At 47.7% G+C, this 11,841-nt stretch overlaps 1 protein-coding gene across 2 annotated transcripts; it reads right to left on the reverse strand.

Annotated features, from left to right (window-relative positions):
* Positions 1–87: 87 nt before the first annotated feature.
* Positions 88–10,717, reverse strand: stil (STIL centriolar assembly protein). Of its 2 annotated transcripts, none has more exons than XM_041935155.1 (16): positions 10,346–10,717; positions 9,216–9,323; positions 8,188–8,303; positions 7,898–8,085; positions 6,528–6,769; positions 6,363–6,446; positions 5,412–5,498; positions 5,193–5,334; positions 5,012–5,112; positions 4,034–4,142; positions 2,702–3,607; positions 2,295–2,394; positions 2,022–2,208; positions 1,706–1,790; positions 1,350–1,621; positions 88–1,011 (listed from the first exon to the last, which is right to left on the reverse strand). In XM_041935155.1, the coding sequence occupies exons 1-16, from the start codon at positions 10,423–10,425 to the stop codon at positions 456–458; spliced, it is 3,363 nt and encodes a 1,120-aa protein (XP_041791089.1). In that variant the 5' UTR covers positions 10,426–10,717; the 3' UTR covers positions 88–455. The 2 variants fall into 2 exon arrangements, with proteins under 2 accessions (XP_041791089.1, XP_041791087.1); XM_041935153.1 differs by having other exon boundaries at positions 5,012–5,115.
* Positions 10,718–11,841: the final 1,124 nt, after the last annotated feature.

Consider the following 11,841-nt stretch of genomic DNA (forward strand, 5'->3'; position numbering starts at 1 on the left):
GGTCTTTGGTGAACTTCTCTCTGTTTGAGTTCTTCCAGCTCTCACATGCTGTTTCACTGTTTAAATTAAAATATATTCAGGCCCATGTGTGTAAAAGTATTCTGAATTTTATTTGTAGAATCATAAATATTTTTAAAAAAATCTGTGCAAGAGAGAATCCACATAAAAACAACAAGTGAAGAGAAAATCAGTCACACACTTCATGAACAAACGTCTGATACAAGCAGAGAGAGTAAACTAAAGGTGGCAGACTGCAGTAAAACCAGGACGGGAATCAGACCAGTGGCGTGTCCACACTGACAGACCAAACCTCCAGCTGACAGCCTGTCCTGACTGAAGACGGCAGGTATCCAGTGAGACCAGGACCTGAGTCACACGGAGCACTTCAGACACACCAGACTCCACTTAAAAAATAAAAAGAGTACTTTTAAAAGCTTCCAGCAGATTTCAGAGGATCAGAAGAGTTTGGGCAGCTGTCTCAGGCGGCTCAGGTCCAGGATGTTTCCCACTGATCCCTCTGTCTGACGGCTGCTCGCCCTAACCAAAGATGGCCGCCTGTGGGCGCAGTTCTCCTTGTTGGCTGTGTTTGGTTCCGTGCCGACGGCTAAAAGCTGCATTTTGGGCCGCAGGTCTCGGATCAGCTGACTCTGTGGGAGGAGCTTCACATGAGCTTCAGTCAGCGGCGGGTGAGACAAAGTCTCCCGAACATCGACTTCCTCCTCCTCCTCCTCCTCTTCTTCAATCAGGCCATACCTCCTCATGTACTTCCTGGTGGCCAGAGACATGTTGCTAGGCGACAGCACGGAGTCATTAGAAGATGTAGGGCCTTGAAAGGGGGCGCAGCCACCCAGAGACAGTCTGCTGAGCTGAGAGTCGCTCAGGTAGCGCAGGGCGATGGCGTTGGCCTCCAAACTCAGATCCACGCTGCTTCCTGGGAACAAAGCGCTGACCGTCGGCTCGGACACGCTCAGTCTGGACAGAACCGCCGCTGGATTGATGCTCGCCAGAGTGCTGTCGAAACACACGCATGCACATGTACAGAGAGACAGACGGACAGACAGGCAGAGAGACAGACAGACAGGCAGAGAGACAAACAGACAGGCAGAGAGACAGACAGACAGGCAGAGAGACAGACAGACAGGTTTAGTCTTTAGCCTAAAATTTAATGATTGACATTTTGTCCCTGTGAGGAAGGCGAGTCCCCACAATGTGACTGTAAACAGATTCGTGTCCCCACGACGTCAGTAATACATGCAGGATGGAATAAATAATGGATCAGTGACTCTGAGTTCAGCCTGATCAGCTACAGGCAGGTTAAACTCTCAGGTGTGACCAGGTGAGCTCAGTACCTGCTGCTCTCTACAGTTTGGTGGATTCTTCTGTTGGACTCTGTCACATCTTCTTCGGTCACATCAGCCCCGAGCAGCTGCAGCTGTCGCACGGTGGCGCTGACCACCGGGTCTCCACGACTCTGCTGCTTCCTCCTTGATGACTGGGATGACTGGGATGACTGGGATGACTGGGAGTGGCCAGAAACCACAGACAGACTCTTCCTCCTGGGCTGCTCCTCTTCTACTTCCTGTCTGCCGTCTGACTCCTGGAGACGACTGGTCAGCTGATTCTGAGGATACAGATTTATCTTTATATGACATCAACAGTTTGATTGTGTCATGTGACCAGCGAGTCTGCCTCCGTTGTGAGTTACCATGAGGTCCTGATAGAAGCTCTGCTGGTCGTCTGCAGGTCTGTACATGCTGACACTCTCTCCAAGAACTGGACTCTGCAGACCGCTGCAACAACACAAGAACGTTGTAAAAGTCACATGTCTCTAACTGGGTACTTATTATTATTATTATTATTGTTGAAATGGACGTAAATGTACGAGGTTACTTTTCAGCTCAGGTAATGAATCATTTGCATCTCAGTGAAGCTGACTGTAGATGTTACACACAAAGACGAAACATGTTTATGTCACATGACCAGAAACAAAAACTAAAACCTCCATCAGAGACGAGTCTCACCTGTGCTGACCGGAGGAGGACACTGCAGCCTCCTGACCTGTGAGGTCATTGTCCTCAGCTCCACCCACAGGCCTGCTGACAGAGGAGGGAGAGGATGAGGGGGGAGGTGTGGGTGAGGAGGGCGGAGGAGCCTGTACCTCGTGATGAAGGATGGGCTCGACGGGATCCCCCCAGAACAGACTGGCACCTGAAAACCAGAGAGTGAAATATAAAAACACATTGAGATGAGTGATGCTGTCTTGCACCTGCCTACACCTGTCCTGACAGTCTCACCTGTCCCCACAGCGATGCTGGCGGTGCTCCTGGGTGTCTCAGTGTTGACCTGCTGACCAGAGGACTGAAGTTTCCCCTGAGCCTCCAGCAACATCTGGACCTAAAGACATTTAGAAAACAGTCAGTCCATCTTCACTGAACGCTGTGTGCACCATGACAACTCCTGTAGCCACGACAACGCCAAAAACAAACACCTACTGTGGACCAATCAGCAGCCTCCAGTTCACTTCAGCTTCAAAATCAAACAGGAGACTTGAAACTGTTCAGAGCTCAGGAATAATGAACAGTGCTCACTGCTTCATGGGGAGTTTTAATGGTGATCTGTGAAAGCCTCACAGAGGGGGGGCATTCACACGATGACGTAAAGATCTGACAACAGAGCTTCAGCATTCATTCAGCGTTCTCACCTGAGCCTGCAGGAGGCGCAGCTGTCGGTCCTGATGGAGGAGGAGCTGGTAGGTGTCTGTCGGTAGGACAGCCCCCACCTGCTCACAGCACTGATTCACACAGGAGGGACGGGGGAACCAGGGGGGAGGCGCAGGGTCTGCTGCTGCTGCCGCAGGATGGGATGGATGAGGAGAGGGGGAATCACCACAACACCGGACAGCAGGAGGACAGGGGGGAGAGGGGAGGAGGGGAGAGGAAGGAGAAGGATGAGTAGGAGGAGGAGTATGATGGTGGTGATTGGAGAAATGAGAGGAAGGGCTGTGAGAAGGAGGAGGAGCTGAAGGGACAGGTGGGTGGTTGGAGAGGGGAGGTGGAGTATGGTGATGGGAGGACAGAGGAGTGCTGCGACGTGAGGAAGGAGGCACAGAAGGAGTAGTTGGATGGTTGCTGAAAGGTGGAGTGTGGAAATGGCAGTGAGCAGAGGGAAGTGGAGGAGGAGCAGGGTGGAGACTAGAGGGAGGGTGAGGAGTGTGATGAGGGGAGGATGCAGCAGGTGGAGGAGGAGCAGCAGCTGGGTGGAGTCCTGGGGAGGAGAAGATGGAGGTGCAGTCGTAGGTGTGGGTGGTGCAGCAGGTGCAGGGCTGCTGCAGGTTGGAGTTGGGGGTGCTGTGGAGGTGAGAGGAAGCAGGAGGTCTGGGAACAGAGGAGGTGGTGGTGGAGCCGGCTGATGGAGCAGATGTCCTGTCAGCTGCAGGAGGAGGAGGAGGAGGAGGTCTGAGGGTGGAGCCGGCTGATGGAGCAGATGTCCTGTCAGCTGCAGGTGGAGGAGGAGGAGGAGGTCTGAGGGTGGAGCCCTCCTGGTTGGTGGTGAAGCTGCTGTCAATCAGCAGAGAAAGTTCAGGAACTGACGGCTGAACTCTCCGAGTCTGAAACAAAAACACTGATCAGCTGCAGGTGCACACAGGTACTCAGCTGTCCTGCCATTGGCTGCCAGTCGTGACACGATGCTGATGTCACTAAGGCGCGTGACAATGTGCTAACTGAAACATCGGAACAAAAGATGAACGACTGCCAGAAAATATCCGGACCGTCATCAAAAGGCAAAGCAGCTTCGGTTTGTTAATTCTTATCAAGGTAAATATGACAATTATTCCTGATATTGACTTTCGGAGACTGATGGTCTGGAAACACCTTCAGAAAAGCAGGAAGTGATGTTCAACCACCTTCTGCGTCTTTAAAAGATGAACAGTTATTGTCATGGAAACACGTTCAGTGATCAGATAGAGACTCCAGAGGTTCGTTAGCCTCGTTAGCAGTTAGCATTTCTGACTTGGAACTGTCCTGCCACTGACCTGCTGAGCGGGAGGGTGGGGGCTCGGGGACGGTCGTGGAGACAGGTCTTCATCCTCGACTCCAGAGTCCTGATCACTGACAGACAGACCGGCGACTGGGGGAGCGCCGCTGAGGACAGAGAGGACGGCTCAACAAACACCTCACTCTGACACGTTTTCCCTGATCATCGGTCCAGGTGTGTGTTTGACTCACCTGGACACCAGATTCATCAGGTACAGACTGAGCATGCTGGGACGCATTAAAGCTGCTCAACACTGAACTATCCAATAAAAACATGGAGCTTGATTTTAACACAGTTCTTCTGTTTCAAACAGAGCCAAAGAGCCGCTGACCTCACTCTGATCTCCACAGGAAGATGACCATGAACGCTGACTGAAAGCTCTCATCTGGCTAACAGATCCTGTGACTGAGTGTTATTGCAGACATTATTTTAAATCCATCAGAAACAGTTAATTTCTCCTAACTTAGTTTGGGCACCAGCAGCAGGTTTAACTGCTGTGGAACACAGAAAAATCATTCAATTAATTAAATAATTAAATAACTCATCCAGTTGCAGACTTGTGGAGAAACAGCACTCATGAAGTGGTTCTCACCTCTATGGTCCAGTTCTTACCTTTAGCAGAGGCTTCACCCTCCCAAAAAAGTGCCCTCACTCAGGTAAGGTTTTATGAATGACATTAGGTTTGTCAATTGAAAGTACAATAATGAATCATTTTAATTCCCAACTAAATTCTTTGGATTACTCAGAGTACGTAAATCTAACCCCAACCCTCAACCTGAGACTTGGCTTTCACAGCAGCAGGTGAGCCACGTCAGCCAATCAAAGCCGAAGCTCCGAATGACATCAGCACTGACAAACTTTGACAAACCAGTTACAAACCAGATTAATGGATCAACTGTAGTTAATATTCAGTGTGAGACTGAGTTACAGAGAACAGGAGAACGCTGGACTGTTCCTGGGTCAGGATCAGCGGTACCTGCTGAAGGAGCTCTGAGCCTCTCTGAAGATCTCCATCTGTCTGCTGTGATCCTCTGGACCCAGATCACACTGCAGAGTCTGACCCTCCACAGACCGGACCTGCTGATGGTACACAGGTCCACGTCAGTCCACATTCAGGAGGGACAGCACATCGCTGCAGGTGTCAGGTGTTGTATTACCTGGAACAGTGTGACATTCTGGGAGGCCGTCAGCAGCTGGTAGTCCAGCTGCGGTCCTGGTCCTTGACACTGGAAGAACTGAGGAGCTCTGTGGGTGGAACCGAACAGAACGAGCAGGAAACAGCGGCTCTCTGAAAAAACTCTGAAACACAAGAGAAACGCTCTGTGACACCAGAACAGTCAGAGGTTCAACAACTGAAACTCAAACAGGAAACTCACCTGTCCTGGAGGGTGGAGCTAGACAGGAACCTCAGACACCAGGCCCACACCTGAGGGTTGTAGACGTGTGTGACTCCACTCAGCCAACTGTCACATGACAGGAAGCACGGTTAAAAGGGAGAACAAACAGCTGCAAGAACATCCACAGCGACAGGAAGTGAAGACTCAGCGGATTCACTTCACTCTTCATGGAAATATGACAAAACTCTGTCCAGAGGACTGTGTGTGTTTTAACTTTATTCTGCCAGATTGCTTTGTCATCGGGGGTCAGTGACAGTCTGAGCTTCAGGATGGATCCACACCAGCTGTCCATGATCTCACTTAAACTTGGAAGGTGTCAGTTTTGCCATGTTTTATATTGTTATATTGTTAGCTTGTTTCAATTGGTGTTGGGATGTTGTGTGGCTAATGTGGCGACCCCCACAGCTTGGGGCAATGTTAATCAAATGTTGTAATATTGAGGGACAGTCAAGAGAAACTTTGTAAACATTAAGCCTAATTTTAACCCAATTAACAAGAACAGTAGGTTGAATGCAGGTAACTGTTTTTTCTTGTTGTGTTTTGTTCTTTATACAGCAGCACAGGCTCAGTTAGCGTTAGCTTCGTTGTCTGGTGTGTGTGTGTGTGTGTCGCTGCTGAATGTAAATGGACAGACATGCTCTGAGAGGAACAGTACAGCTGCATGTGAAAAGAAACAGCCAAACTGCAGGATTTATGTGACTTGGCACCGATGTGTAACTGAGTGGCACCCAGCAGCAGCAGCAGAGCTCAGCTGTCAGTCAGTATATAAAGCGCTGAGTCAAACATCTGATCTAAGATGAAGTTTACTCATTTGTGTGGCTGTACTATGAAGCAATAAGACAAACAGTTCTTGATCAATATAACCAGCTATATAACAGTCTGCTGTGTTTTCCTGATTGTTCTGTAATGAAACGACACAGTGTGACTTACAGCCCGACCAGCGGCAGGTTCGAGGCTTTAGGATCAGACTCCAGCAGCAGGAGGAGTTTTCTGGTCTGATCCATCGTCAGAAACCTGCGAACACAGACGCAGTTCAAATGTGACCGAGCTTCAAAAGGAAGAACCGAACCGCTTTGTAGGGGAACTCGTTCTCACCCTCTCTGTCGGTTGGCGGCATGCGGTCGATTGATGCTGACCAGGCTCCTCAGCAGAGCCGTTGGGATGACGGGGACGGCTCGGACCGGCTGAACGTCCACGCTGACAGACGGACAGACGGACGACCAGCCGAGGCTGAACGCTGCGGCGTCAGCCTGCAGAGAGCAGACAACACGACCTCTCACCTTCATCAGCTGAGAGACGTCCAGAGTCTGTCTGCCGCTCACAATCTGCTGCAACACCTGAGACAGACGGACAGGTTTAGACTAAACCTCCGCTACATCAAACTGTGGAAAAACTATCATTTAGCCCAGTTTCTAAGATGCATCGACATCAGGTCCTCAAGGACCAACAACAGCAGGACACTTTGGAGGAGCTGAGAAAAATCAGATGTTTGTGACACAAATGAGAGGTTGCCATGACAACAGGAAACAAAGCCACTGAACATGTCATTGTTACTTCAGGACAATTAGATAAGTAATACTCCTAAAACTGACCAATCACAGAGGAGGAGAACATCAGCTATTGTGTCGTTTAGCTAGTCCCACGTTCACGTCATTTTGTTTGGACAGTAATTATTCAGTCAAAACGAGTTTCTGACACCGAGCAGAACAAAGTGGTGACAAAGTGGTGACTGTCGCGCCGAGCACCTGAAATATGGCTGCCATCTTTAGTCATCCTGGGAAGCTAATCAATTAATCAACTAGGTGTTTCAGCTGTACTTGCATAAATGTTGGGTAGTTATGTTTATAACAAAACATATTTTATAAGCTCTGCATATATCCTGTCTTGGCAAAGTAACGAGTAACTAAAGCTGTCAGATTAATGTGGAGTAAAGTACAATATTTCCCTGGAAGTGCAGTAGAGGTAGAAAGTGGCATGAAGAGAAAAGACTCCAGTAAAGTACAAAGAGTAAATAAAGTACAGCACTTAAAGTAAAGAGTTACTTTCCACCACTGGACAAAGGAAACGTGTCAGTCTTTCTAAAATAAAAAGGAAAGGAAAGAAGAATATTCTGAAGGCTTCTTATCAAATTGACACACTGAAGACGTAATGTCATGAAACTACGTTACCAGAGAGCAGCCAGAGACTGAAGTCAGCTGATCGAATGAAACGTGGCAGGAAGACAGACACTCAAACCAGGAATCACAACAGTAAGTAAAAACATCCAATAACAGACAACAGTTGAACTGTTAATCAGCCTGTAATGAGCGAACAGAGCAAACATGAGCAGCTGAGTGTGTGTGTGTGTTTGTATGTGACTTTTACCTGGGCAGGTAAAAGACAGGAGAGCAACCCTGAGAATCAGGTTCTGGACCCAACAGAAACTCGACAGACAACAACCTCCGAACTGCAGGTGTCAAACTGACCTTGAAGCAGTGATGTAGCTCAGCCTCTGATTGGATGACAGCGTCAGACGGCGTCTCAGTCTGTGTGGAGAACAAACAGGGAACAAGGACATCTCCAGGCAGCAGAGCAGAGGGAACCCTGCCCGAAGCTCCAGCCTGGTCCCGACCCGGATCGAACCGGTCCAGAGTCACGGTGACCCCCTCCTCATCTGGAACACACACAGAACAGGAGTTAATACAAGTGTAAGCCAAAGTGCTCGTGCACAAACGGCAGCCAAAAAAGATCCTTCCACCTGAAGGTAAACTCTGACCTGCATCCACAGACACTGATCCCAGGAAGAAACAGTGGACGAGGGGCTTGTTGCTGTGACGAGCGTGACGCTGAGCCAGACGCAGAGCTTTCTCCAGCAGCACCAACCGAGGCTTTCTGCAACACACACACACACACACACACTGTAGCTATGTTCTGAAGTCACAGCATAGATACGTAGCCACTGAAGCTACACTGTCATGTAAGTACAGCGACACCACATGGAGACAACAGGAACTGCGACAACAGCTGTCAGCAGCAAGGAGCCACATCAGCCTCTCAGCCGCTTCATGACGTCGTCACCTGGAACGATTCTCCGGCGGTCTTGAAGGAGTTCTCTTATACGCTGAACACTTGTTGGCTGCTTTTCCTTCTCTCTGAGCTCCAACTCATCTCAAAGCAGCTCAGCTGGGTTCAGGTCAGGTGACTGTGGAGACCAGGTCATGTGATGCAGCCCTCGTAGAGGTGGAGGTGTGTTCTGGGTCATTGTCCTGTTGAAGAACACGTGATGGTCCAACAAACCAGCTGCCGCAGGATGCTGTGGTAGCCATGCTGGTTCTACACCATCACACCTCCACCCCCCCCTGCTGCTGCTTCACGGTGGAACCACACCTGCAGGGACCATCTGTTCACCTTCTCTGCGTCTGAGTCCAGGCCTCCACTGGTCAGATGTCCAGTCCTCGTGTTTCTTGACCTGAGCAGTTCTCGTCTCGAGGGTTAAGTTTTTCTGGCTCTGAAATCTGACCCTCCAATGAAAATATTTGGTGCCCTGGTGAAGGTTTACATACATAAATTATGACTTGGACCAGTCTGATTGTGGTGTCACTGTGTGATGCTGAGTTCCACCTGTTTTATGAATAAACATGACTGAAATTCAAAGACAGAGCTGATGGAGGGAGATCAGGGAGGCAGCAGGAGGAGGGGAAGACTTCCCAGTGGGAACATTCACAACAGGTAGAAATACTGCAACATGATCGGATCACATGTCATACTTTATTGGTGAGCATGAAGCAGCAGGCGTGTGTGTACCTGTGAGAGCAGAGCTGGAGGCGGAGCTTTTCTCCTGCGGGGCTGCCATCCCACAGAGCTGATCTGGATTTGGGGAAACTCAGCGGAGTGACAGAGTTCATCGAGCTTCTGAATAACAGCAGCAACAGAAAAGATGATGTGGTGTTAATGGAACAGCTGAGTGTTGAACCAGATTCTCTTACTTTAGGAAAAAATGCTTTATATTAAGATGATTACTGATCAACTGTTTTATCATTTGATTCATAAAACTGCCCAGACGTGACCATCAGGCCGGAGGAAAATAAGGTATCACTGGTTCAACGTGTTCCAGGTCCAGAACAGCTAATAAATGAACCCTGCAATGAGATTGTTTTATGACTCAACATGTTCCGTTTCTGCCATATTAGACAAAAACAAGCAGCAAATTCTCACTAACAAATGTTTCAGTTAAAAAATTATTTCCAACAATTGATGGAACAATAATATAACTGCTCATTTCTCTGACAGCAGCTGTTTCTGACCGTCAGCTCTACGCTGTACTTTACTGTCTTCAGTTGACACAGTACTGCAGTATTAGTGAAAGTACAACACTGTTCATGGGCACTGCATGTGTACGGCTTGACTTTTAAGCTGAAGTGCTCTTTTATTGATTCTATTTTTTACTGCTACTCTTATCTTTATTTTATATTAATGCCTAACTACTTATTTTTCACTTTTCTCTGCTTATTTCTGTCTTTGTGCTGCTGCAACAGCTGACTGAGGATCAATTAAAGCGAATCTCATTTTAGAATAAACTGCAGTAAGAATGAAAATACATGGAGTGAAAACAGACTAATCTTCTATCCCGTCCTCTGTGTTGCATTGTTTTAAACAAAGTAATCACCAGTGCTGTACGTCCTCTTCTTATGTCCAGTCTGAAGCAATGCTAAAGCAGATTTAATGTCAGTTTACAGCGCACAAACCTGCAGTCCTAAGAAAGACTCTACCAGTGCCAGAAGACACTGTTCTTGTGTAAAACTGACTGTGAACTCTCAACACACACAGCACCGTGAAATGAGTGAGTCTGCAGGTGTGACACACACACACACACACACACACACACACACAGCAGGTGTTGTTAACCTGAAGCATGCGTGCTGACATTAACTCACCTTCCTCTCACATTCTCTGGAGTAAAAACAGCTTCTAAAACTGCAGACGGCAGCGCCTGGAGGTTCACCGGGCAGCTCATCCCCGAGGTGACCGACAGAGTGGGTTCGTGGCGTTTATCCAAACGCTGAAAACACCGCGGTTAAATCAGCTAACGCTAGCTTGATGCTCGGCCCGCATCAGCGCCCTGTGTTAGCTTCGTTAGCTTAACATTCGAGACGAAGCTCGAGTCTCTCGGCTAATAACTGAACGTTTAATAAAGTAGTAACCTTTTTAAAACGAGTCTTAGTCTTTAGTCTTTCGTTTATCTCGATCGACTTGTGCAAGTTTGACCGCAAACAATCTGAAGAAAACAAAACTTAAACGCTGTTTAATTATGGCGCTGTTTCTACACTCAACTGGCGGGGCAACGCAAGCAGCCAATGGTAAGCTCCGCCGAAACGATTCTGACCAATGGCGTGTTGCTTCGTTCCCTGTCTTTTTCTTGTCCTCCTTGTGTTGTCAGGGGCAGATTAAATGGAGTAAAGTTCGACATCGCCCCCCAGAGGTCAGAATATCAATTCACTGTTTAAAAGGCTCAAACCGCGTTGTCAAAGCAACACGTTTTATACAAATAAACCAATATATAAGATGAAAGAAACACGTTAAATTACTGATAACAAGATCGAAGGAATAAATGCTAAACAAACAATATAATTAAACTGAGGTTAAAGTAAAGAAAGGTGTAATTACTGAGACTAACCTCAGATCCTTCATAAATCAGACATGTCAGGGAAATGAGCAAACAACTTTTCATCTGAACACTACTGTTTGCATCTGTCAATAAAAACTCTGCACAAATATTTAAACTTAAAACTGTTGATGAGAAATTCAACGTCATTGTTCTGCAAAAGCAGTTTCAACATTTTCTGCTGTAAAAAGTCTCAAGATGTCAACTTTACAAGTCACTCAGAGTCCAGACACTCAGGTGAGACCAAAGCTGAAGAAGGTGAATGATGGAGACAGAGACAGAGAGAGACAGAGAGAGACAGACAGACAGAGAGAGACAGAGAGAGACAGACAGACAGAGAGAGAGCGAGAGAGATTATATTTCATTATATATTTTAAAGTTATTATTGCTAATTATCGATTTAATGTACATATCTAATTTGATGTTTCTATATCTAATCTATCTAATCTAATTCTGTGTGAATTATCTGTTGTGTTTATGTTTTTGCTCGGTTAGAGAGAGAGAGAGAGAGAGCGTGTGTGTGTGTGTGTGTGTGTGTGTGTGTGTGTGTGTGTGTGTGTGTGTTGTATTATTCATGTGTGAGCAGCTGGGTAATCTTCCAACACAAAGTGATCTCCTGAAAGCAGCATGTGGAGGAATTATTTATCAGCAGGTTACAGGACACCGAGTCCAGGAGACAGACAGAAACCTGCCTGCTGCTCACACACCGTCCACACCGTCCTCACTGTCCACACTGTCCACACCGTCCTCACCTTCCTCACCGTCCTC

Source organism: Chelmon rostratus, chromosome 4, assembly GCF_017976325.1.
Source record: "Chelmon rostratus isolate fCheRos1 chromosome 4, fCheRos1.pri, whole genome shotgun sequence".
NCBI lineage: Eukaryota > Metazoa > Chordata > Actinopteri > Chaetodontiformes > Chaetodontidae > Chelmon > Chelmon rostratus.

Excerpts from the sequence above, each read along its gene's own strand:
- stil (XM_041935153.1), bottom strand. The coding sequence starts at position 10,425 with ATGAGCTGCCCGGTGAACCTCCAGGCGCTGCCGTCTGCAGTTTTAGAA. Across the intron at positions 9,324-10,345 it reads CCAGAGAATGTGAGAGGAAG|AAGCTCGATGAACTCTGTCA; the intron begins GTGAGTTAATGT and ends GCTGTTATTCAG. Across the intron at positions 5,335-5,411 it reads AGCTCCACCCTCCAGGACAG|AGTTTTTTCAGAGAGCCGCT; the intron begins GTGAGTTTCCTG and ends CTTGTGTTTCAG.